Source organism: Gorilla gorilla, chromosome 10 (genome assembly GCF_029281585.2).
Source record: "Gorilla gorilla gorilla isolate KB3781 chromosome 10, NHGRI_mGorGor1-v2.1_pri, whole genome shotgun sequence".
In the NCBI taxonomy this organism is placed as follows: Eukaryota; Metazoa; Chordata; class Mammalia; order Primates; family Hominidae; genus Gorilla; species Gorilla gorilla.
The window spans coordinates 122,032,630-122,060,452 of record NC_073234.2 but is presented as its reverse complement, the minus strand read 5'-3'; the positions used below and the strand labels follow the sequence as shown (position 1 = coordinate 122,060,452).

Sequence of the window (27,823 nt, the reverse complement as noted above, 5' to 3'; positions counted from 1 at the left end):
ATTATAAGGATAATAAAGGAATACTATAAATAACTCTATGCCCACAGATTCGATAATCTAGATGAAATGGACTAGTTTCTTGAAAGATTTGATTTGCCAAAACTCACACAAAAAGAAACAGACAGAATAGGTCTATATCTATTAAGTATATTGAATCAATAATTAATAATCTTCCAAAACAGAAAGCACCAGGTTCAGATGGGTGCACTGGTAAATTCTACCAAACATTTATAGAAGAAATTGTGTCAATTCTTTACAATCTCTTTCAGAGGACAGAAGCAGAGAGACTATTCCTAACTCTTTCTATGAGGTCAGCTGTTACCTAGTACCAAAATCAGATAAAAGGCATTAAAAAAAGTTACACACCAATTTCCCATAAACATAGATGCAAAAATTCTTAACAGAATATTTGCAAATTGAATCCAATGATGTATAAAAGTAATTATACACCATAACCAAGTGGGATTTATCCCAGATATACAAGGCTGGTTTGACATTCAAAAATCAATTAATGTAATCTATCACATCAACAAGCTAAAAAATTATATGATCATATCAACAGATGCACAAAAAGTATCTGGCAAATTGAAACACCCACTCAGGATTTGAAAAAAAAAAACCCTTTCTGCAAACTAGGAATAAAGGGTAATTTCTTCAATTTGATAAAGAATATCTACAAAAAACCTACAGCTAACATTATACTTAATGGAAAGAAACTCAAAGTTTTCCCACTATGATGAGGACCAAGCCAAGGATATCTCACCACTCCTCTCACCACTCCTTTTCAACATCATACTGCATTAGCCAATGCAATAAGACAAGAAAAGGAAAAAAAATGCATGTAGATTGAGAAGGCAGAAATAAAACTCTTTGTTCAAAGATGACATAATTGTCCAAGTAGAAAATCCAAAAGATTCTACAAAAGAAAAAAAATCTCCTGGAACTAATAAGCAAGGTTGCAAGATACAAGGCTAATATACAGAAGTCAATCACTTTCCTATATACCAGTAATAAACAAGTGGTATTTGACATTGAAAACACAATACTAGTTATGTTAGCATCCCCTCAAAATGACATACTTATGTAGAAATCTAACAAGCTATGTATAAGAGCTATATGAGGAAAAGCACAAAATTCTGATGAACTAAATCAAAGAAGAACTAGATAAAAATAGAGATTCCATAATCATGGATAGGAAGATGCAATATTGCCAATATGTCAGTTATTCCCATCTTGATCAATAGATTCAATACAATCTCAATCAGAATCCCAGCAAGTTATTTTCTGGCAATCAATAAATTGATTCTAATGTTTCTATGGAAAGGCCAAAGACCCAGAATAGTCAGCCCGATATTGAAGAAGAACAAAATTGATGGATTGATGCCACCCATATTCAAGATGTACAATAAAGCTACTGTAATCAAGACAGTATGGTACTGGGAAAAGAATAGACAAATAGAACAACAAAACACAATAGACAGTCCAGAAACAGACCCACATAAATATAGTCAACTGACCTTTGACAAAGGATCAAAGGCAATAAATGAAGCAAAGATAATCTTTTAAACAAAATGGTGCTGGAACAACTGAATATACACATGCAAAAAAAGTGAATCTAGATACAGACCTTATACCCATCACAAAAATTAACTCAAAATGGATCATAGATCTAAGTAAAACACAAAACTGTAAAACACCTAGAAGACAACATAGAAGGAAACTTAGATGACCTTGGGTATGATGATGACTTTTTAGATAAAACACCAAAGGCACAATCCGTGAAAGAGATAATTGATAAGCTGGATTTCATTAAAATTAAAATTTTATGCTCTGTGAAAGACAATGTCAAGAGAATGAGAAGATAAGCCACAGGCTGGGAGAAAATATTTGCGAGAGACACATCTAATAAAGGATTGTTGCTCAAAAGATACAAATAACTCTTTAAAAACAATAAGAAAACAAACAACCCAATTAAAAGATGGACCAAAGACCTTACTTAACAAACACCTCACCAAAGAGATATACAGATGGCAAATAAGCATATGAAAAGATGCTCCACATCACATGTCATCAGGGAAATGTAAATTAAAACAACAATGACATACCACTACATACCTATTAGAATGGCCAAAACCTGGAACACTGACAACACCAAATGCTGGTGAGGATGTAGAGCAACAGGAACTCTCATTTATTGCTGTGGGAATGCAAAATGGTACAGCCACTTTGGAAGACAGTTTGGCAGTTTATTACAAAACTAAATAAACTCTTACCATACAATCTAGCAATTGCCCTTCTTGGTATTTACCCAAAGGAGTTGAAAACTAATGTCCACACAAAAACCTGCACATGCATATTTATAGCAGCTGTATTCATAATTGCCAAAATGGGAAGAAACCAAAATATCCTTCAGTAAGTAGGTGGATAAATAAACCATGGTACCTCCAGACAATGAAATATTATTCAGCACTAAAAAGAAATGTGCTGTCAAGCCACAAAAGACATGGAGGAAACCTAAATGCATATTATGAATGGAAAGAGGCCAATCTGAAAAGGCTACATACTGTATGATTCCAACTATATGACATTCTGGAGACGGCAAAACTAGAGACTGTAAAAAGATCAGTAGTTACCAGGGGTTAGGGGACAGGGAGAGAGGACTAGGCAGAGAACAGGGGATTTTTAGGGCAGTGAAAATACTCTGCATGATACCAAAACAATGGATACATGTTATTATACATTTGTCCAAACTCACAGTATGTGAGTGAATTCACCAATGTGAGTGAATTCACCAATGTGAGTGAATTCACCAAGAGTGAATTCTAATATAAACTATGGACTTTGGGTGATGATGTGTGAATGTAGGTTCATCAATTGTAACAAATGTACTACTCTGGTGAGGGATGTTGTTAATGGGGGAGGCTGGGCAAGTGTAGGGACAGGGGTATATGAGAAATCTCTGTACAATTTATTCTTTGCTGTCAAACTAAAATTTCTCTTTTAAAAAGTTTTAAATGCACAAACAAAAAACCCAGATCACAGCATCTCATTCACAGAGTATGTGAGGATTAAATGAGATAATCCATGAAAAGGGCTTGCCCAGGAACTGGCATAGAGTCAGTGTTAGCTATTTTATGATTTCTAGTTGAAAAGTGTTTTGGGCTAATACGGTAAGATCCTCATATGCTTGTAGACTAACTTCCCCATTTGATAGATGGAGGAAGTGAGGTTCAGAGAGGGAAAAGGACCTGCCCATCATCACATGGTGAGTAAGGGTGATAGATCCTCAAGTTCAGGGCTCAAAACCTGACATTATTGGAAATTCCATGGGCTACAGCACATGGTGGGCCCTCAATAAGTGTGAGTTGAAGAAGACATTCTTTCACTTTCTGGCCTCTACTGCAGCAGTCCCCAACCTGTTTGGTACCAGGGACTGGTTTCATGGAAGACAATTCAGGTTGAAGGAATGGTTTCAGGATGAAACTGTTCCACCTCAGATCATCAGGCATTAGATTTTCATAAGGAACACACAACCTAGATCCCTCACAAGCGCAGTTCACAATAGGGTTCTCACTCCTATGAAAATCTAATGCCACCACTGATCTGACAGGAGGTGGAGCTCAGGAGGTAATGCTCGCTCACTCGCCCACCCACTCACCTCCTGCTGTGTGGCCCAGTTCCTAACAGACCACAGACTAGTACCAGTCCACAGACCAGGGGTTGAGGACCTCTGCTCTACTGAAATGCAGCTTACAAATGCTTGGAAAGCAACTCATTTGTAGGCTAGAGATGTTCTCTTTTCTCAAAAATCTGAGGCTCAGTTGTTCTTTCTGAAAACGCTTAGCTTGTTGGCCAAATGCAGTGATGCTCCATCTTTGTGTGGGTAGAGTTTTCGTTTTAGAGTTTCTGAGAGACAAGTGGTCAAGCAGGAGAAGGAGGTTTCTGGTGAAATTTAAACACCCACTTTAGCTTCCATGGACCTTCCAGGGTTGTGGGCTGAGGGAGGGGGATGCTCAGTGCCTGGAGCTTTTCCACAACCAGCCTGGTTCTCAGGCTGCCCCTCACCCCTACAAGGAGGAAGCATCCCTCTAATCCTGTGCCCTTCCAATCTTGCATTCATACTCAGGAATTGCATTTGCCATCTTGTTTTGCAGTCACTCATGTGTATATGTCTCTTCTACAGGGCCTTCTCCTCAGAGGCAGACTTCACTCTGTATCCCATCTCCCAGCACAGGGCTGGGTCCACGCAGACATGAGATAAATGAATATCAGATAAATGGATGAACCCGGGTGCTGAGGGAGTTAGTACTCAGTACCTCAGAGTTCACAGTACCCAGAACACCCCAGCTGGGAAGATTTGGGAAAGCATTTCTCAACTGCAGTGATCAGCACACTTGATCCCTGAGATACAGAAAGGCTGAGACTTCTCTCCAAAATTCCATCACCTAGGAGATCACCAGATGACTACTAATGACTACAACAAAGTCAAAAGGACAAGTGTGTGCACAAAACCTGCCTCCACACATACCTAGCCTAGCCCTGAAATAACTCATCCTGTGTAAACGAGGTGGCTAAGGGCATAAGCTCTGGGGCCATATTTCCTTGGTTCACATCCTGAGTCCACCACTTACTGGCTGTGTGAACTTGGCAAATCATCCAGCTTCTCTGGGCCTCAGTTTGCCATCCATGGAATGGGAACAATAACAGTATCTACTTCATAGAGTTATTTAGAGGACTAGACACGGTTGGTATATGTAAAGTGCTTAGAACAGTACCAGGTATACAGAAAGCCCTGCATAAATGTTTGCTATTTAATCATATGAAAACTGAATGTTGCATTCTAAGTTAGACAGAGCTAGACACTTCTACCATCTGTTAAAAAATTGCCTATTAATAAGCTTGGACAACGTCATGTGCATGCCAATTGTGATCCCTATTACCGTATGTTTGTTTCAATTTATAGTTCTGTTGTTCTCTAAAAATTTATTTCACTGTTTCCCTGGAGAGCTAGAGTTATATTCTGGAAGTATTTTTTCTCAGTCTAACACACCTAAAGGGACCAGGAGCAGGAGGGAATGGCCAGGGAAAGGAGAAGATCAGATCACACTCTTCCCTTCCTCACTGTGGGTCCCCAAGCCACAGATAGCCAGACCCCAGCTGGGCTAGGGAGGAGTTTTGAAGTGGATGTGAGACTGCAGTTTTAAATTCAAGAACTGGACTGGACTGGACTTTTAACATCTAAAAAAGAGTATAAATTATTGAGAAGATGCTTGTTCTTATAATCAATAACCCAAAAGCTATTAAATCTGCCATGCAACAATCAGGGGTCAGGGAAGGAAGAGAGCCATAGACAAACTTGGAACAAAGCAAAGCTATTTTTTGTTTATGCTTCATTGAGTTCAGCCTGTTCTATCTGCCATTTCTGCTTTTTGGGGCTCCTCTGGGCATCTCTAAGAATCAGGGTGTAACACTCGGTGTGCGGTTAGTTGGCCAGAAGCTTCCAACACAATAACAGAGCTACAGAGGGACTCCTCAGTTACCTGCCGGGCCAAAGCAGCCTGAGAGTGGAGGTGGTAGGAGGTTGGCTAGAGAGCACATCTCTCAGCTAATGTGGACAGAGATCCACAGTGGCTCCCCCAAAACCTATGACAGGACCCCTGGCCCCAGCATTTGGGTGACAGTCATAGCAGAAGGCACTTATAGCTAGGAGAAGCCCCCAGTGAGCACCAGTTTGTCAAATGACTCTTGTTGCCTTTCCTCCCCTACTGTCTCCCAACCCCAACCCTGGAGGAGCCAGAAAAGGAAGGAGGAAAAGCTGATCCTACCCCTCTTTCCCAGAGCAAATTCTGAGCCACAAGGAGGAAGAAGGTCTGACTTAGATGTGAGATTGAAGTTTTAAATTGGACTGAACTACACTTTTTAATAGCTGAGAGTGAGCTGTAATTATTCAGCCAAGACTGATGTGATGGGTGAACATGGCCAGATGCTATGGGATTTCCTCTGAAGACATCATCATCAGAGCAGGAAGAGTTGGATGGAGAACTTTGAAGGCGATTCTTCAAAGTAAGTAAAAATACAGCTAGTTTCCATGTGTACCTCAGTAAGTTCATTTCTACTCAGTAAACGGGCTAATGGAAAATGGATACAACACCAGTTTCATAGGGTTATTATCATGAAGGTTAAACGAGTTCACATACGTAAAAGTGATTCACATGGTCCCTGACAAGTAATGTAAATATAAATCATACAACATGTAACAAATATCTGAGGGCTTATTCTGTGCCAGGCATTGTTCTGGGTGTAGGGGATGCATAACGAACAAAAAGTCCTCATAGAGCTTTCATTCTAGAGGAGACAGACAAAACAAAATCATTATGTATATATATAATGCTTCTCTATACTCACATGGTAGGTGTATACATAGATATAGATATTTGGCAAGCATAGAGTAGCAGTAGGGAAAGTTAGCTATATATCTATAGAGAGAGAGAAAACTATACTATATAAATGTATAAATATATCTATTTCAAGTCATGATAAATGCTATAAAGAAAAATAAAGCATGGTAAGGAAGGATGGGAGGTGAGATGGAATGAGGCCATCATTTAGAGAATGATGATTTATTTGATGGATAGAGCACTTGACAGTTTCAAAAAACACCCTCATAAGCACTGTCTCATTTTATCCCTAGTTTTGTGAGGGATTATTCCTGTCTAAAGATAAGGAAATATGAGCTCAGAAAAATTCAGTGACTCCAAGTTGGGTGAACTTTCATTACCCTTAACAGCGAAAGCAGGCACAAGACCAGTTCAGCTAGAAGCTTTCACATTCTCTATACTCCCTAAATTAATTCTGGGACCCAAAGTCAATACAGCATTACTGGAAGCCGGTGTTTTTGGGGCTTGGCCACAGACTTGGGAAGAGGATTTACATTTCAGATCTTACTTGCAGCGAAGCAATGGCTGCCACCCCCTTTATGAAGAATGGTATCCCAACCAGGTCACCCTGGTTGTCCCTGGGGGACAGCTTCAGCATTGATGTCTGTGTTGCCTCAGCCCACTTGCAAACTGGGTAGAGACTACTACCAATGTATTTGTTCTCCAAAAGCTAAGCTGAAACATTAAACCTCGCCTGCTCTAAGTTAAAAGTTCATCAATGAATTGTAAGTTTGGATGGATCTGCTCAAAGGAAGACTGTCCACGATTTCATCTCAAAGTTTCACAGAACAACTAGTCCCTTTCTCTCAAGGAGATGGCAGCTGCAGCATGCTGGAGTCCTCAGGAAAGGCAAATGTGTCTGGGATTTCAATCCAGCAAGCTCAGTGTGGAAACCCTTAGCAGGCAGCTCCTGTCCTCTGTGGCTGGAAGGACAGCTCCAATGCCCAGTCCATTTGAAACTGATGGCAAGGCAGCTGCACAGAGCATTTGCATTTGTGTTCCTAATGCCATTAGAGTATTTCCTTGTTTTAAGGCTGAAGATAAGATGGAGTTCGGATGTTTTTTAAATGACTATTTTGGAAGCAGCTGGCACTGTAATTCTTAGGGAGGAAATGTATTGTTCAGAAAAATATTTTGAAATGCCATTTGGGTACCTCTACGGGCATAGATGTCAGCAGAAACCAAAGATCGCAGAAGAGAGACATTTGGTGGGGGGTGTCTCAAGGAGGAAGGGGAGAGGAGAATGAGGAGAAGGGAGATGGAAGAGGAGAAAAGGGAGACAGCAGGGTGGAGAAGCACTGGGACTAGCTTTGGGAACCATCAGGGGCAGGGCCAGTAAGCTCCCACTGTGGTGAAGAGGCTGAAGAGCATTTTGAAGTGGGGGATGTCTGTTCCGTAGGACCCTGTTGGGGATGTCTGTTCCGTAGGACCCTGTTTGGGATGTTAACCGTGTTTGGGATGTAAACCTCTCCTATAAATCTGACTCTACTAGGATCACAGAGGCTTCCTGTGGGCTGTCTTGTGAAAAGCAAAGTGGGTACTGAGTTTCCTCCTTGGCTCACTGCAGTATAATACAGGACTCTCTGATAGAACTTTCTGTGATGCTGGGAACGTTTCATTCTGCACTGCCCAATATGGTAGCTTCCAGTCACATGTGGCTCTTGAGTATTTGAAATGTGGTTAATGCAACTGCTAGTGTACTGAAGTTATTATTTTGTTTAAGTTAAACAGCCACACATGGCTAATGACCAGAAGGAAGAGTCTCAAGTCAAGGTGACCCTGAGAATGCAAATGCCTTGAGATTTGCTGAAGTCTTGGGGCAGGCTTGAGACTTAAATTGAAAATGGGACTGGGGTGCTGAGGTGAAGGCGTGCGCTTAAACTGATTTTACCTAGATCAGGAGGTCAAGAAAACCACAAGCTAATAGGGTTACAAAAGTAGTTGAGAAAAAGAGAATAGAGGCTTCTTATGCAGGCAAATTGGAGTTTCTAAAAGTGGTGAGGGTTTTTATTTGTTTTGCAGAATATAAGCTAACAAATATCTGTTTATGTCTATGCACAGACATCTCATGCAGAATTCATAACAGCAACAGTTGTAATAGCACATGGTAGGTGCTTAATAAATGTCTGAGTTATTGGATGACTGAGTAAACAGTACCTTCCATCATCCACCGACATCATCTCAGGTGACTCTTGCAACATCCCCCTGAGGAAGCTGGGGCAGCTGAGGCTCAGAGAGGTTAGATAATAAGTCCAGGAAAGTCAGGATTCTTGGTCTTTTGGTTCACCCAACCTGTCCCCAACCTGTATGTAAGAGGCCTCATCTGGGCTTTCCACTGTGGCCTCTGCGAGGGGTTTGTAGGTGCCACTGAATATTCCAGGACCACAAACTCCTGACCAAGCTCTGGTAGCATACACATCCACGTTGTGTGCTCTCCCTTCTCCCACTTGCTGAGGGGCACCTCCATAGCAGAGCCATACTGAGTTCCTTTCTGGGTCCCCACTGCCACTACTTAACACAGGGCCTGCCACACAGCCAGTCTCTACCAATACTGAAGGATTGAAGAAATGAATGAAAGAAATAGCCAAAGGTAGTTTCTCCATTGACTTTTAAAAAAACATCCCTTTCACTTTGGAGAAATCGTGTTAATCAACACAAAAATGTTTTTTCCTCCCCAAGTCATCACAGAGCATCCTCCCATTTATTGAATGGAGCCATTTCTCAGCCACTCCATTTTTGGGCTCTCCAGGGTGGTTGGCTCAGCCCTAACACGGCTCTTTGTCTTTTCCTACTGATGATTTATCTTTTGGGGCTCTGAAAAGGGAATTCCTGAAACCCATACACTGACCTCTTTCTGCCATTTCAGCCCTTTGTATTCCTGCACTCAGAAAACTGATAAAAAATCGTGGTACAGAACAAGCCTATTTTTGTTAGCAGATGCAGGAAAAATTACACATAGAAAAAGGAAGCTAACAAAAGGAGGAAGGTTTAGATGTATTGACTCAAATTGGGTATTTTTTTGGTGTAGCCATCAAATAAATAAATGATCAGTCTTAAAGAATGCCCCAACAGCTTTCCTTGGCCTATTAAATGGGAATGATCACTGCTAACAATTTTTTGTAGACATAGCTCTAAATGTGGATTGTATTTTTATTATAAGGTGGAAAGAGAACAGTCTGGACTGTAGTGATAATGCAAATAGTACCACTCTTTGCAGAGGACTCCCACACCTCCAATCTAAGGATACAGGGCCATTTCCAGTTTCTCCAGGCATCCACATGACTAAGCCAAGCAGGTTGCCTGTCCCAGGCTGATTGACATCCATGTAACACACTTGTGAGTTCAATATTTGCCTCTCAGAGAAAATAAGTGACTTCATGAAAATTAAGTACTGAGGAAATTCAAGTGAGACATTCCTTTCTTACTTTACAATGTTTTTGAATTGTTTGAAATTTTGATAGCAAAGTATTACAGTGAAGTTGAAGTTGTCAAAGTACCAAAGTAAGTAAGTACTTTGATAACTTTAAAAAAATAACTAAAATGCTTTAAAACTGTGCATAAATTACTTAAAATTGGGGTGGTGGGGAGGACAAGCCTGATGAGGCTGGACTCACCTTTCCAAAGCTGGCAGCATTGACAGGTTGGGTATCATTCTTCTCGCAGAAATCCAGGTAATGCATATAGAGGGCACTGCGAGGGATGCAGACCCCCTCTGCAATCTCATAGTTCTCCTCCAGCCTAGGGAAATAAACGCCCAATGAGCAAAAAATGTGTTACCTTCCCCAAGCAAGAACAGTCTGTTCTTTCTAGTCCTCCAGAGATGGGCAGTCCTTAGAAATAACGTTCTTTCTACAGGTGGAGAAGCTGGGGCCCAGAAAGACAAAGCAAGCTGCCCAAGGTCATGCCTGGCATTAGTGGCTTGGCAGTGTCAGAATCCTGGCCCCTTTGGGTATGACACCAGGCTACTTTTTCAGCCCAAATTCCCAGATCCTCTACTCTGTACTGTCATTGACCTGGCCTTGTTCTGGCTAGATCAGATACCTGCAAACTCCAAAAACTACATAGGGTCTTGTGGGTGCCCCAATCAGCCAGGAATGGAACCACAGACCAACTTGAGGAGCCACTTGTAACAGCTAAAAGCCCAAGGAGGATGTGTCAACATCTTGGAGCTCCTTGGCTGACAAATGCTATGGAGGGGGATTGTCTGGGAAAACCAATGCCCCAGGAGAGGCCTGTATAGCTGTACAGCCACTGATCTGCTGACTGAAGGGAGGTCTCATGACCAGAGGAGGAAGTTGGCCCCATGATTACTTTAGAATCCTCTTCTCCTCTGCTGTGCTAGGGGTAATGATTCTATACCCATCACCTTCTTAGTGAGTCTCCATTAGGGATTCTGTAGGAGAGATTTTCTACAACTGGGTTTACATCCCAGCCTTGTCACTTGCTGGCTTGGTGACCTTGGGCAAGTTACTTAAGCTCAGGCCTCAGTTTCCTTTTGGTGGGATTGAACTGTAAGTGCCTCCTAAAGTGGTTATAATGATCAGACGAGGTAACGTGTGACAAGCATCTGCATGGTGCCTGGCACGTGCATGGGAAGCACTGAGAAGACGTCAGACCTCCTCATGATTCGTTCTTCCTCTCCAGAAAACATTTTTGGGCACTATATGTCCTGACCGTGTGCTAAATATTGGGGATATAAACAAAAATTAGATACAGGGTTTAAAAAATTTATTATTCTTTAACCCAAACACCAGAATATAGGCATCCAAATAAATCTTGCCTCCATTGTCCTAGGCACTCTGGAAAGTTAAATACCTTTCCCAAGAAAACTGCTGTGGCACAAGACAATTTGGGAACTTCTCTTAGGGTCATGCCTTCAAAGCCTGGGGCACCTACTGCTAAATCAACGCACCAACAGGAAACATTTCTCCTTTGATCATTAACTAGATTTTAGGAAACAACCCAAAGTCATTTGGAAGCAAGTTTAGGGGATAAAGTGACTGGAAAACCATCCCCCACCCCCAATTTTTTGGTCAAAAATAAGGCATAATTCCAAAGTGATGAAATAAATGTCCTCAAGTGGCTTCAAAACTCCCTCTGAGAGCATTTGCCAAAGAAGTGGCCCAGCGCTGTCGTAAGTGAAGTGGAATGAGGACACGGCCCCCCAAGGTGCCCACTTGAAAGGGCAGCACTCGCTCAACTCATTCCAACATGTGATTGCAAGAACATCAGTTCAATCATTTCATATCCAAACCCCACAGAGGGGGAATACAACCCTAGGGACACAGACCTGTCAGCACCAAGACAAAACCTGGTGCTGAATAGTCCCCGATCATCTCATCTACTTCCCACACTTCTGGGATGGGGAACATTGAGTAACTTGGGATAGTTTTTAGAAATGTTCCCAGAAAGAGTTGATGTAATCCTTTCTAGGTGATCAAATTCCTTGAGGCTGGGATAGTGTCTGAGTCACTTCTGCATCCTTGAGGTCCAGCATATTCCTTGGCACACAGTAGGGGCTCAATAAGTGTCTTATGGATAGATTATTTTAGTCATTTATTCATTCAACAAATATTTATTGATCTTATCACCTGCCAGGCGCTGGGGATATCACAGTGAGCAAGATAGTCCATGCTTGCATACAGTGAACAGATTAATGGTAGACAGATGGACAAAGACACAGATAACCTTTAACTCAACAAATATTTACTAAGTGCCAGGCAATGTTCTAGACATTAAGGAAACAGTGGTGAACAAAACAATGGTCCTGTCCTGAACAGGCTTACATTCTGATGTATGTCTTTGACATCATAAATTGGAATTCTAAGTGTGTTTTCCAGTGGGAAAAGGGTTTCACATAAAGAATAGGTTTCTTAGGACTGTCCTAAGTTTCAGGTCCAGTATGAATGAAAATCAGCCTGGGAGGTTAGCCTGGACCCCTAACTGCCATTCACGGCATTGTTTCTCTATGAAAGTGAGTTCAGAGGTCCAAATAACCAGCTCGCGTACAAACTTGTAGGGGCCATCTGAATAAGACAGCTTTCTCAAACTGGGGTCTCACAGACATGCTTTGTTTTGGACTGAACAGTGTTGGCCCAATTTTTAAAATTCAGGACATTGCACATAAGAATCTGGATTTCTGGCTTCTTTTGAAAAAGCTGAGATCTGGCAACACTGGACCCATATTCCCGCACGACAACAATTGGCCAGAGCTACATGTGCCCTGAAGTTGGCCAGAGTGCTCACTCCTCCCTATTTCTTTGTACCCTGTCTATTTTCTGTTCTTTGTCTGGCTCCTGTAGGCACTTGTGTTGGCATAAGACATGATCTATGTCCTAGTTAACTTTGCAGTCTATTTGGGGAGACATATGCACAAGAAATAATATTTAATTACTATAAACTCCTGACCATAGGTACAGTTGAAGGTGGGAAAACAGAGAGATTGATGTGTAGATGAGAGTAGATAATTAAAGTTTCATAGAAGAGTTGGGTTTAGGATTGTGTAACAACAACAGTTAGCATCTGTTGAGCTCTTACTAGGTGCTGGGCACTGGGTATCCATGGTCTCATTTGACCTCACAATAACTGTATGGCATGAGGTAGGTATTTATACATATGTTTCAGGATAGGAATCTGAGGCTCAGAGGGTGTAACTCATTTGCCCAGTCATGCAGCTAGTAAATAGGAGGGTTTGTCTCACTCCAAATCTCTCTGGTATTCTGCCATGGTAGTTGGGGGAGGGAGGGAGGTTCCAGGCAAGTAGAACAGCAAGGATGGGAGACAGTGCCATGTGCTTTTAATGATGGAGATGCTGATCTGAGTAAAGAGAGAAGGAAAGGTTATCTAAAGGGAAGAACTATGGGAGGTGGAGGGAGTCTTTAAATGCCACACAAAGGGATATGATTTGGCTTAAGAATTTAGCACCCACTTGGAGTTGAAGAGTTACTATAAAAATGTTATTTTCAGAAGAAGGTGGTAGAATTGTACTCAGGAGGACTGAAAGAAACAAAGACTCAGAGGAGTCGGGAAGACCTGAGTGCTTCCGGGATGCTATAGGAATAATAATGATGATAATAATAATATCATCAGTAACAACAATAACTGACATTAATTTAAAGCTTAATACATTCTATTTGCCAGGAATGGCTTGAGTATAATAAAAGAATGTCAAACAACAAAACAACAACGAAACACCTGTCTCATAGGTATCATCTTAGACTTTTTTTTTTCTTTTGAGACAGAGTTTCGCTCTGTCACCCAGGCTGGAGTGAAATGGCGACATCTCGGCTCACCGCAACCTCCGCCTCCCCGGTTCAAGCAATTCTCCTGCCTCAGTTTCCTGAGTAGCTGGGACTACAGGTGTCCCACACCCGGCTAATTTTTGTATTTTTAGTAAAGATGGGGTTTCCCCATGTTGGCCAGGCTGGTCTCGAACTCCTGACCTCAAGTGATCCTCCCGCCTCAGCCTCCCAAAGTGCTGGGATTACAGGCATGAGCCACAGAGCCTGGCCATCTTTGACTTTTGAGAGTTCCATTAAGCAATTTTTAAAAGATTTGACTTCAACACTTGTAGTGGAACATTTTCCAGTCTCATGCATACATATGAACAATTTGGGCAACTGCAATTTTGTGTATGACAAGCTGTGGGGAAGATAAAAGTATCCCTTTTTGCTTATTTTTGCTAATGGCTTCCTAAAATTTATTTTGGCTAAAAAAAATCCATGAACACATTAAACAAATGTGCATTTCAAACCATTCAGAATTCATCTTGCATATGATTATTTAAATTGATAGAAATCCTTTAAAACCAATTAGATTTTTTTAAGCATGGGAGTGGCATCAATGCATTCTTTGGAAAGTTTGCTCTGTACCTCTGGGGGAGGTGGCCCAGGTGGACGATCAAAGCCTGGCACATAGTAGCTGATTAATTAGTACTTGTTGAATGAATGAATGAACACAGGAGACCAATTAGGAGCTACTAAAATAGTTCTGGCAGGAAATGATGGGGCATGAACTGAAGCAATGGTTGTGGGGGCAGAAGTAACACTTAGGGTGTGGGCCTCATGCTGCCAGATGTGAGGAGGACAGGAGTAACCAAGCAAACCCTCAGGTTCCTAACTGGGCAGAATGGATGAATGGGGGGCTCCATTCTCCACGATCAGAAATGCAGAAGGAGAGGACAGTTAAGGGTGAAAATCATGCTTTCAAATGCAGCATTAAACAGCATGAGTTTCTAAGTAAGTTACTTTATTTAAGCTCCTTGTGCCTCAGTTTCCATTTGCTGTTCTTGTGGCTTGTGTGCTCACTAAATCTGGCCAAGAGGTCAAGATTAAAATACAAGATCATGGTTAAGAAACATCACATCAAATGAACCCATAGCAGCAACAAACTATTCAAATCAGATGGGTGTAAGTCATGGTTCACACAGGCTGAGCTAATTAAACAGTTACCTGTCAAAGGCCAGAGCCTCCTAAATTACTACATTTCAGCCCACGTTTTGTTCCTGTTTCCGGAGCTTCTGAGCCTCAAAGTAACTAGGTGGCTTATAACTACGAAGCATTTTAATAAGCTCTATGAACAAATGGATGTAATTGGCATGGAAGGGCCCCTTTGATGCTTGATAAGTTTCCACAGGAATAGCATCATGACACCTTTGCCCAAAACCAGAGGTTCTGCCTATCTACTAAAGTTGCTAATTGGAATGTCCACTTCCCTGACCAAGGCATGGCAGAAAGAAAGGCAGTTAATTATTCTTCTTCATATCTGATGAAATTTTCTCGTTTCCTCCTCTCTTTTAGAGGACATCATTAGTCTGACATGGTGAACAATGCTCCATTATACCTGGGTTTTTTTTAATGATCACAAAAAAATTCCCACTTCTTCCATTTTCCTTATCTTCTATTTAACAACTTGATTATATTTGAATTGAGCCTATCCTATTATGGAGAGATAATGAGCTCAGTCTGCTAGCTAACATGAGTCATTATCTGAGTTATATATTTTTAAGAAGACTTCCTCACAAGGTTTCAGCATGTGGCCTCCTAAGGCACATGGAGGAAGCTTTGTATCAGCACTTTACAATGAAAAGCAAATGTTTCGGCACCTGGCATCATTTCCCACTGTCCTCATTTTAAACCTGTGATTTCTTATATGTATACACAGAGATATTTTAAACTGATTAGATGTTTTATAGCATGGGGGCAGCATGATCGATGTATTCTTAGGAAAGGTCGCTCTGCGTCAGTTCAAAGTGCCCACTTCTCAAGTTCTTGAACACATGTCAAGAACAGAAACTTTTTCATTCTCTTTTACCAAAAAAAAAAAAAAAACCCACAGGATTTTTTTTTTAACAGAAAACCCAGACTTTACAAGACAACAGGATTTTAAAAAATATTAACTATTGTAACTTATCACTGAAGTTGTCACAGAGATCTGAGACTGTAAACTATGTAGAAAAAAAAAACCCTTGCTAAGCAATCAGGACAAGACAGTAGTCTACACCCGTCAACGGCTCCCTGTTCCCTCTCCACAAAAGTCCGGGTTCCTGACCGTGGCATCCAAGGCCCCTGGCTCCTTTTCCGTCCTGCTTTCCCACATGTATACCTCTTTCCAGCCAACTGGATCGTTTCCTGCTCCTGAGACACACCTTGTCACCTTCCACCCACACACACGATCCATCACCTTCCTGCCGCAGGGGATGACCTCTTCCACCGTGTTCCATGCATCAAGGCGCAACTCACATTTCTCTTCCATGGAACTATGTTCAGTGCACACTCAACCCTATCTGCTAACCACTTCTTCATCCTTTCCTCCCTGCCAAATTCATTTATTCATTCAATAACATGTAGAGTGCTGCAGTGGTCTAAATGCCAGCTGCTGTTATGTCTGTAGGAAAAGCCACATCCTCTGCTTGTAAAGCTCTCACTACTTCCCAGGGATGGCCATGGTTCCTCATAGCTTATGGCTCAAATAGCTTTATCAGGAGCCAGCACTGGTTTTAGAGTTTGAGATCACTGACTTTGAATCCTGCCTCCACCACTTACAAGCATATAGCCTGGGGCACGTTACTCGAACTCTCTCACTTCCTTCATCTGTAAAATGAGAGAAACTGTACCATCTCCCAAGCTTGCTGTGAGGACTAGACAAGAATCCATGCACAGCCTGAGGCCCTTTATTGTGGGGGACACTCAATAAAGAGTAACGATCAGCATTATTTTACAATATTGTGGAATATTCAGGTAATGTTTTGTATCTTAAACTGAAAGTCCTTTGAGGGCAGGGATCAAACCAAATTCCTATTGATGTTAACATAGTTCCTAGTACTTGTCCTGAACACAGTCGGTAAACACTGCAGGAGGAAGGAGGGGAAAGGAGGAAAGGCCAATAAGAAGGAAGGCAGGCTTTTGCACAGGTCAAGGGATTCTGGTATTTTATTAATCTTAATATCTGGGTAGTTAAAGGAAAAGCATGGTTAATATTAATATATTTGATTTATATTTTCAAGTGCCTACCCTGCGCTAGGGATGTTCATATTGGCTATCACTACCCCCACAAGATGAGTAAACACTATGCCCTAGGACACAGAGGAAGAAATGGAGGGCCAAGGAAGTAAAGTGGCTTGTCCACAGCGACTCCGCTGGGAAAAGCTAGGCTTAAAAAGTATGAACTCAGGTATGATGCCTCTAAAGTTCTCACTATGTGCCAGAGACTGACATTCATTTGGTTAGTCAGAATACATTTATTGAGCACCTACTATATGCCAGGCACTGTAGAATACAGCCATGAACAAGAAGATGCTACTCTTGCCCCAGCCTTTAAGAAACTGACAGTTTACCAGAAGGAAGATGGGAGCTAGGGAGATAACACCACCAGACAGCAAATGAATAGAAAACAGTGGGCTTTGGCTCATACAGGCTCTGGTTAGGACTGAGGCTAAGTCTAGAAAACTCCAAAGCAAAATAAAACAAACAAAAAAACAATCTATTTCATTACACAACCGTTAAGCCATGCTTTGCTGCTAAGTAGACGAGCCAATCAGAAACATGCATTTGTGTGGACACTGACATTTCTCAGGGGACTTCAGCTGACCCAGCTTCCTTGTTGTTGAGGATTTCCCTGGGGAGTCAGGAATGTCCCCCTCTTTGTGTAGAAAGAGACTACCTTGGTTTCCTCCTCTTTAAATACATGTAGCTGTCCTGCCTTCTCTACAGGATTTTCATGAGGATTAGGTGTGCTCAGCAGTGACATCACCTGACAAGCCTGGCATCCCACGGGCGATTGCTGAACCTGTACGTTTGGCTGATGTGGGGCAATGGACTGAATCAGAGATTTATTCCTGCCATTGTAATGTCTAAACTGGACCAGAACAGTAGTCATCCAATTCCTACGCTGAGTTTGACCTACAACCTACTGAATTAGTGTTCTAGTAAGGCCTGGGCTTAGGTAGCTTCTGGAATCTCTCAGCTCAGTTTTTGGTTATTCAAGTCCCCTCTTTTTTTTTTTTTTTTTTTTTGGGTAAAACTAGGCAATGTATTAAGCACAGTGTTGCAATTTCCATTCGGTTCCGAATGCTTCTTTTGGGGCCTAGGCTACAGGTTTGCAGCCCAGAGCTCTGGTGGTCCTGGACAGTAGCTGAGGTGATTTTGGCACCATCCCCTACCAGAAGCTACCTCCTCAGTGGTCCCTTTCCACCTATACCCAGTACTCTACTCATCTCTACTGCACTTTGCCATTATGAATAAGGCCCCGCAGAACATCTTCATATGTGCCCCCTTACACACCTGTGTGGGAGTGTTTCTCCCTGCCAGCATCAAGAAGCACAGCTGCTGGCTACATGTGCTTCAAATGCTAATGGATTGCAAAATTGCCCATCAAATGGCTTTACCATTTGACACATTTACCCACAGCACAAAATACTTTTTTTAAAAAAAGTTGTGGTTCCACAACACAGCATCTCATTCCCTGAGAAATTTCTGCCCTTGGCATTGGGTTGTCCAGCTTAACTGACCTTTCTCCATCTGTAGCTGAGGTCATCCGGAGGGACACAGTCACATCCAGTGGCATTATCTATCAACACTGGTTGTGTTCAGAGCTAAAAGTGTTCAGCCTCCCTTTTTAGAACCATGTTACCTAACTCACATTATGAAAGCAATGTTCTGTCACTGTTGAGTAAGAATCAAGTCACAAACAGGTGTAAAATGTCAGGTATCGGTTACATCCAATGAGTCTGGTCTAGCAGCTGTGATCTGGTCTAAAATGTCAATGTATTTCTTCTTTGGAACAGTGCCAAACCCAATTTCTTACCTATGACCTTCCAGAACATTCTAAAGAGAAATTCTACATTTCTTTTGTTTCATATTAATTTGGAATATTGATAGCTTGTCAACCACCCAAGTCCTCAATTTAATTTTTTCAAAAGAAAGGAAAATCTCCCCCCAATCCCCCCCGAAAGTGACAATTTGATCTTCTGTCCTCCTTTTTGGAAGAGCCTCATTTCTTCGGTAAATTGCTGGAAGGGAAAACGTCCCCACCCAGAAGGCGCACAAGGAGCTCTGGGTAAGGGCGGCAAGGGTGGCGGGCGAGGGCGGGGCACGGAGGGGGCATGTGTTGGCAGCAAGTAGGCCGGGACTGCGGAACAGGCTGCTTTCCATTTCGAAATTCTCTGCATGAATAGAGGTTATTGTGCGGCCGGGATTCCAGCAGCGCTCACCATCCCCAGTGAGTTGGGATTTACTAACCCTCGTGACCGAGGATGCTGGAAAGTGTTTGGCAGAAGGCATTTGACAATATTTGCCTGTTTTCTGCTGGGAGTTGCCTCCAGATCACGTGTCCCCAATTATTTTAGGCTGCTTGGCTGCTGTATTATTTGTTCTTAGAGCGGTGTTATTTGTTCTAGGGGGAGGGGGAGGGGGTTTGTGGCAAGGAACGGGAAGAAGGAGAAGCAAATAGCTCCTAACCCAATTCCAATAACAAGCCAAATGTCCCAGGAGAGCTCGACACTGTCAGGCGGGTGGCGGGCGCCTTAGTGGTGTGGCCAGTGTCCTTTCCTGGGCCTGCCCTCCTCTCTGTCCTCAGGGGCTGGCCACTGCCGCTGGAGAGAGGGCACAGCATGAAGGACATAAATGCCTCAGAGAATGAGATGCTTGTCCTAGCCTTAGGTTCCTGTTTTGTTTTGTAAGTATTTTGCATTGCAGATGAAGATATAAAATGGTAAAGCCATTTGATGGGTAATTTTGCAATCCCATCAACACTTTAAGTGTTAATGGAGCAATTCTGCTTCTTGATACAGACATGAAGAAACACTCCCACGGTGTCCAAGGGGGCACACACGAAGATGTTCTGTGAGGCCCTACTTGTAATGGCAAAGATGAGATTTGAACACAACTTAAATGTTCATCCAAAGGGAAGTGGCGCCGGGTGGGGTGGCTCATGCCTGTAATCCCAACACTTTGGGAGGCTGAGGCCGGTGGATCACTTGAGGTCAGGAGTTCAAAACCAGCCTGGCCAACATGGTAAAACCCCATCTCTACCAAAATACAAAAATTAGCTGGATGTGGTGGTGCGCGCCTGTAATCCCAGCTTCTTAGAAGGCTGAGGCAGGAGAATTGCTTGAATCTGGGAGGTGGAAGTTGCAGTGAGCGGAAATCACACCATTGCACTCCAGCCTGAGTGACAGAGCAAGGCTCTGTCTCAAAAAAAAAAAAAAAAGGGAAATGGCAACACTAATTCTGCCATTGTCTTATGCTGAACACTGCGCTGCAGTTAAAATGAGGTTGTTCTTTACGAACCATGAGTGTAGCTTCAGGACATTCTACTAAGGAAGAAAGCAAGCAGTGGATCAATACAGCATAACAGGTTGCGGGTCAATATTTTTAGTGTGATACATCTGCATGCTTTTTATAAAGGAGACAATGCTAAATTAAAAACCATACTTCAGAAACTTCTACAGATACATATGTGTGCAAATTCATAGGGAAGGGTCTGTAATACATGTCTACACATATGTATACACACAAGTGCACACATGCACACACATGTCTCACTGAATAGAGTTGCTTTTGAGGAGAAGGCAAAGAACTACAAGGAGAAATGGACTGGAGTTTTACCTGTAATGTTTTTAATTTTTTAACAAGGAAATGTATTTCTTGTGTAAACAAAATAAAAGTAAAGCAAAAATATATTTATTAAATTTACTTATATCCTGGGTTTTTTTTTAAGCTAGCAAAAGAAGAAGAAAATTAGACAAAGGAAAGAAGTGATTGCAAAAGTATGTAAGCATCAGATTTAGCTCTCAACCCCACGGCAGCCACAGCAAAAAGGGGACACGTTGTACATTATGTCACTTTTCCTTGTAAAATGGAGGGTGCATCCACTCTCTTTTGAGAAAGTTTTTATACTGAAACCATATTTTTTAAAAGATGATACATGTGCAGCTTTACGTAGGAGGTCACATGTTCTCCACACCGTTTTAAGCATGACTGTTCCTATCCAAGTTTAATGTCCTACTTTCTTTCCCCTACTGCTTATGTAGCCTCTCCCCTGCCTGCCTCTCCCACCTCATCTTGTGTCACTCTCCTCCATGTGTGCTATGCTCCAACCACATGGGCCACCTTCTCGTTGGTCCTTCAGCAAGCTCAGCCTGCTCCCATCCCCGGAAGGAGTGGTGGACGCTGTGTGTGCCCAGACTGCCCTGGGACACTGAGACATTGTTCCCCCTACTGGGAGGCTGAATCATTCCAAGGAGTGATCCTCAGCAAATCATGAAGGCAACTGCCTCTCCCAAGTTACACCCCCACCCTGGGGGCAGCCTGTATTCAGTGATGGACAATGGGGTTGGGGGATAAAGGTCTGGATCCGTTGCTTTGATTCAGATCATTTTTAACTGGCCATCTCCACCTCAGAACTCCCTGTAGGACTGGCTGAAGCCTCTGTGATAACCTCTTCACTGCCTAACACCCCCTCTGTCTATTCCAGCATCCCTCACACCCCTATGGGCATGGAGGCTGGGCACCTGCCCTAATAAACCACCTGTATGCACAACTCTGCTCAATCTGGAGAGGTCACCTGCAACAGTGGGGCCTTTGTAGAAGCTGTTCTCTCCACCTGGAACATTCCCCTGTCCCTGGTTTTCACACTGTCATGGTGTCATACATGTATCCACTGAAATGTCACCTTCTCAGAGAAACTTGCCCTTACTGCTCAACCTGAAATAGCCTCTCAGACACTATCGTATTAGCCAAGTTGAAGTCACCGCACAGCACTTCTCACTATCTAATACATTACTTGTTTATCTATCAATCATTAGTTGTTTTTTTAAATAGAGACAGGGTCTTGCTCTGTCACCCAGGCTTGAGTACAGTGGCACAATCAGGCCACTACAGTCTTGAACTCCAAGGCTCAAGCGATACTCGTGTCTCAGCCTCCAGAGTAGGTAAGACTGCAGGCTTATGCCACCATGCCCAGCTAAGTTTTTTGTTTTTTGCAGAGACAGGGTCTCACTATGTTGCCCAGGCTAGTCTTGAGCTCCTGGCTTCAAGCGATCCTCCCACTTCAGCCTCTCAAAGTGCTGGGATTACAGGCGTGAGCCACTGTGCCCTGAGTGTCATTAGTTTAATGACATATATATACGGGCACAGTGGCTCACGCCTGTAATCCTAGCACTTTGAGAGGCTGAGGAAGGTGGATCACATGAGGTCCAGAGTTCGAGACCAGCCTGACCAACATGGAGAAACCCTGTCTCTACTAAAAATAAAATATTAGCCGGGTATGGTGGTGCATGCCTGTAATCCCAGCTACTCAGCAGGCTGAAGCAGGAGAATCACTTGAACCCAAGAGGCGGAGGTTACAGTGAACCGAGCTCACACCATTGCACTCCAGCCTGGGCAACAAGAGCAAAACTCCGTCTCAAAAATAGATATAGATATAGATATAGATATAGATATAGATATAGATATTTCCCCTTTTTCCCCCATCATCAGCTCCTCTTCTTGGTCTACCTTATCCACCATTGCATTTCCAGAGCCTAGAACAAGGAGCTAGCAAATACCAGGTGCTCAGTAAACATTTATTGAATTAGTTAATGACTGAAATTCTATCTTAAACATATAATATAAAGATAATTAGAGCAAACGTTAATGTTCTTTGAACAACTTGATGTATTTTGATAAGAATAGGCGAATATGTACAAATTCTCAAATTTGGTTTGGCTTTGAAAATAGACTTATCATTAAAAAAAATTCACTGTCTGACCTTGTGACTTGGAGGGTGAAATTTCTTCTGGAATGATCTATGTGACCCTTTATTTAGAAAAACAGATATTTTGTGCAGAATTAGGTACCATAGAAGGAGAACTGGCTGTGCCTATGCCAGGGAGGAGACGGGGCCTGCTCCAGGTGGTCCTTGTGGGTCTCAGAAGGAAGGAGTGTGCTGAGGGAAGGACTGAGCCCCACCCCATGCCAGGTGCTGTTCAAGCACCTTCTATAGAACAACTCATTTCATCTTCATGACTACCCTATGAGCTAGACACTATTGCTATCCCCATTTTACAGGTGAGTAGACTGAAGCACAGAGAGGTTAAGGACCTTGCCCAAGATTTCACAGCTTGTAAGTGGCAGAGTTGGGAGTTAAGCCGTGACAGTTTGATTTCAGAGACTGCACCATTTACAGCCTCACTGCTCCCAGGCAGATGTCCTGGAATCCCAGAAAAATAGATGTGAACAAAGTGATTTTCTTCTAGTTCCTTTCAAATTTTTTACTCTGAAACATATGACATGTTCAGGTTATTAAAGCAAGAATGTTTGTTGGCCGGGCGTGGTGGCTTACACCTGTAATCCCACCACTTTGACAGGCCAAGGCGGGAGGGTCACCTGAGGTCAGGAGTTCAAAACCAGCCTAGCCAACATGGTGAAACCCTGTCTCTACGAAAAGCACAAAAATTAGCCGGGCGTGTTAGCAGGCACCTGTGATCCCAGCTAGTAGGGAGGCTGAGGTAAGAGGATCACTTGAACCCAGAAGGTGGAGGTTGCAGTGAGCCAAAATCAAGCCACAGCACTCCAGCCTGGGCGACAGAGTGAGACTCCACCTCAAAAAAAAAAAAAAAAAAGTCTGTCAATTCCATGCATGTCTAGAAACTCCCACTCCCAAAGTCCTTTACATCGATGCCTCATTCAATGTCTTGGCACTATGGGAACTTGCATGGCCATAATACTTAGAGAAGGGTGAAGGGGGAGATTTGATCTGATACATAAAGTAGAATTTTAAATAAAGCAAAAAGCAGCAAATGCAATGAGAAAAAGTCTATAGGAACAAATGATGGAAAGAGGCCAAAAGGCTGGAAATAGAGCTCTTGAGAACAACCTTTGCTATTCTTGAAGCAAAACAAGCTGACTGCTGAGGCTCTTGTTAGAGAAGATTGAGTTACGTTCCTGAATGCTTTCTCCCAGTGTTGTTTTCCTCTCACCTCTGGATGGATTAGACTAGAGAATCTAATATGATTTGCTCATTAAAGCCCATCTGCTTCCTTTTCTGATCTGTCCTCTCTTCTCTATCCTTCCTGATGTTTCTTTTCCTTTCTTCGCAAGCATGAGCTTCGCAGTTAAAGAGACCCAGCCAGTTCCTGCCTCTGCCACTGATTGGCTCTGTGGCTATTCAGGCAAATGGTTTAACTGGTTCAGCTTTATTTTCCTCATCAGTTAAATGGGCACAACAATAGCAACTCCACAGAATTGTGAGAATGAAATGAGGCATATATATAAAGTGCCTAGCCTGGAGGGGTGCATATAATGGATTTTAGTTCCTTTCTTTTCCCCATTTCTCTTTCCTTCCCCGTCATTCCTTAATTCCTTCATATTGCTGGGCTGCACTGCTAGGGGAATAATCGCCTTCAATGGCCAAGATTCTCCATAGGGTTACTCTCAGGCATAGAGAGCTCTAGTGTTCAAAGCTACAACATAATTTCCAAATAAAGCTTTCAGAGGAGAATTTATCTGTAAATATCAAACACAAGTGCAACCACTTAAACATTATTAAATATTTCATCAAGCCCAGGAGTGCCAAATATTAAAGAGAAAGCCATTCTAGTAGATTACTCTTGTTAGTGTTATTAATGTTAAAATAATTATATACAGTTGTAATTCATTATGAATTAAGGGTTCATTGGTAAGAGTCAACAGACCTCTGTTTTTATTATAAATTGTAATAATGGATTCTATTAAAATCAATTAATAATACCCATGGGGAATCCAGTCCTTGCCAGTGTTTGGATAACAGAAAAAACATCTACCCTAAAATAAAATACAAAAATTCCAATCTCCAGGCTAGATCTAAGGCTAGTTGAGCATTTTACATATACTGCAAATTAAATAGATTTCATGCTGTGGAATGTCAAGTTATCATGACAATGTTAAAATATCCAAGTGATATCCTATCCTATAGGCAAGAAGATATGAGCATCCTCTGAAGACAGAACTTGCTAAAAATGGAAACTTACCATTGCAGAGTAGCAGGAGTGGAGTGGGGTTTGGATGCTCTATTATTTTCTTTTTCCTCATCTGTTAAAGGAAAGAAAAAGAAGCTAACTTCAGTAGGAAACAGTAGGAAAAAGTAAAAGTCCTCTCGACTCTCCCAAGTTTCAAAAGACTATGTTTCTTTGAAATGTTGATGCTTTGAAACAATATTTTGGCTTTTCCAACATGTTAGACTCATCATACTTTAATACTAAAAAGGGGAAATTGACTTTTATTTTAAAACTCTTATGTCAATTTTGTTTTTATTTGACACAACGTGTTAGAGTTAAAGAGCATTTCCCTTTATCACTGAGCAATGTGATCACACTCATCCACTTAATATTTTCCTAACTGAAGCAGGACAGACTACAATTTCAACCCTAAAAACATAGGGACCTCACTCACTGCTATGGACTGAGTATTTGTGTCCCTCCCAAAATTTGTGTGTTGAAACCTAATCCCCCAGATGATGATGATATTTGAAGGTGGGGCCTTTAGGAAGTGATCAGTCATGAGTCTTATGAATGAAATTAGTGTCTTTATGAAAGAGACCCCAGAGAGCTCCCCCATACCAGTTTCTCCCCTCTGAGAAGACAGAGAAGATAGTGAGAAGATAGCCATCTATGAACCAGGAAGTGGGCCCTCACTACACCCAAATCTGCTATTGCCTTGATCTTGGACTTCCCAGCCTCCAGAACTGGGAGAATGAATCTCTGTTAATTAATAAATCATTGAGAATAAACAATAGAGAAATAAATCTCTGTTGTTCATAACCCACACAGTTTATGGTATTTTGTTATGAAAACCTGAACAGACTAAGCTATTCACCATTTGTTCTTTGTAACCCCAATGAAGCAGAGACTTAATGTAGGGTAGGGAAAGTGTAAGTGTTCAGAAGAATCAGGTTAGCAATGCAATGGAACAGGGTTTAGCACATATTTTCTGTAAAGGACCTGATAGTAAATATTTTAGGGTTTGTGGACCAATAGTAAAAATCAAGAATATTATGTAGAACTTATATGACAGGAGAGAAAACAAGTTTCCATGAAATATTTATTAATAAAATTCAATGTAAGGCCAGGCACAGTGGCTCACATCTGTAATCCCAGCACTTTGGGAGGCCAAGGTGAGTGGATCACTTGAGGTCAGGAGTTCAAGACCAGCCTGGCTAACATGGTGAAACCCGGTCTGTACTAAAAATACAAAAATTAGCCAGGAGTGGTGGCATGCACCTGTAATCTCAGATACTCAGGAGGCTGAGGCAGGAAAATCACTCGAACCTGGGAGGTGGAGGTTGCAGTGAGCCGAGATCATGCCACTGCACTCTAGTCTGGGCAACAGAGCAAGACTCATAAAAAAAAAATCCAGTGTAATAGTAATAATCGAATATAATATTTGTAATACCTGTCTATTAATAAGAAGAATTAAATTAATTTTGGGGGTGTGGGTAATGTTCTTCTAATTGGGATTAAAATTAGTATTGCCTATTATTAAATAGATTGCAAAAGTTGATCTGTAAAGACCATTTTTAACTTGCAGCCCTACAAGTATCAGGCCAGATTTAGCTCACATCACCCTGATTTGCTGATCCCTGCAATACCACAATCTGAACAACAGATTAATTTTTAGCATATCTAAAAAGAATTTGTCATAATTTCATCATGGATTTACTGAGAAATACATATAGTCAGTCTCTTATCCAATTCTTAAGAAAGATTATTGATAGGAACAGTCAACATAAAATTCCCTGATCCACAAAATTTGGCCCAAGATAATTAGGACAAATAACAGTCTCAAGAAGAAAACTAATAATGTCAAAGCCTACAAATATTATCAATAAAATTTAATATAGACATTAAAAAGATCAATGAAATCAATCTGTGGCATAAAATTTATATGGAAAAGAATTGGTATCTATGAAAATAGTTTAAATAAAACAAAAATGAAAATAAAAAAATGAAAATGTCATATGATGTATAGAAAAGTTTTTCTAAAATTAAATTAGCTCATCAAAGCTGAATCTAGAAAATATCTTCTTGATGAAAATTTATCAATATTGGTGTAATTCTGATTTAAATGTCTGCTTGTAAGCACTGTGGCAGATACTGTTGTTGCTTAATCAAAACCTACATGTACCCACCTTCTTCCTTATTTATAGAACGCCAGTTTAGAGGGGATTGTGTGTTCAAGGAGAATGACCCCCTTTCAAATCCTAGAAAGGTGAATGTTGATTCATTTACAACAATCATGGTAATTAATTATATGTCATCTAGCCACTGATTGGATTAGGTGGAGCCTGTAACATGATGCGGGCCGATCACATTTCAGGAGACGCTCTCTCTCGGGGATTCTGGGAAAAGTATTTTTCCCTAATAAAATTGAAGGAGTGAGAGATTCTGGCCTGTTCTACTTTTGAATGTGGCTATGAGATGACACAATAACTAGATGAAAGCAGCAAACTTGGGATGGGGAAAAACGCAATCTGAGGACAAAGTCAACACCTAGGAAGGCAGAGAAAAAAAGGGAAAGCCTGGGGGCTCTGATTGTCATGTGTGGTGCCTCTGTTGAACCAACCCAAACAATGGCTGCCTCCTGTTCTATGAGATAGCACAGTTTCTTCAGTTGATAAAACCTCCTTTCATTGGGTATTCTCTTCCCTGCCACCAAAACCATTCTAACTGGTAGTTAGAACCCAAACCACACTAATGCTAAATGTTCTCAGGAACGGAATGTAAAATACATTGTAGACTCAACACTTGTTCATGATACTCTGTCAACCTGGAGTTCTTCTAAATAGATGTTTCTCATCCTTTCCAGTCTGGAATAAATGCCACCAACTCTTTGAAGCCTTCCTTGATTCTCTCTTAGTCAGGAATCAATCAT

The 27,823-nt window shown here is 41.7% G+C and overlaps 1 protein-coding gene across 5 annotated transcripts in view; it reads right to left on the bottom strand.

Annotated features, from left to right (window-relative positions):
• Positions 1-27,823, bottom strand: part of RFX4 (regulatory factor X4) — a 179,250-nt gene that overhangs the window by 98,150 nt on the left and 53,277 nt on the right. For all 5 annotated transcript variants that reach the window (XM_004053812.4, XM_055358941.2, XM_055358942.2 and 2 more), the window contains 2 exons: positions 24,925-24,985; positions 10,052-10,175 (listed from right to left, as the gene is read on the bottom strand). In XM_004053812.4, the coding sequence (XP_004053860.2) occupies positions 10,052-10,175; positions 24,925-24,985 (185 nt within the window). The remainder of the gene's footprint in view (positions 1-10,051; positions 10,176-24,924; positions 24,986-27,823) is intronic.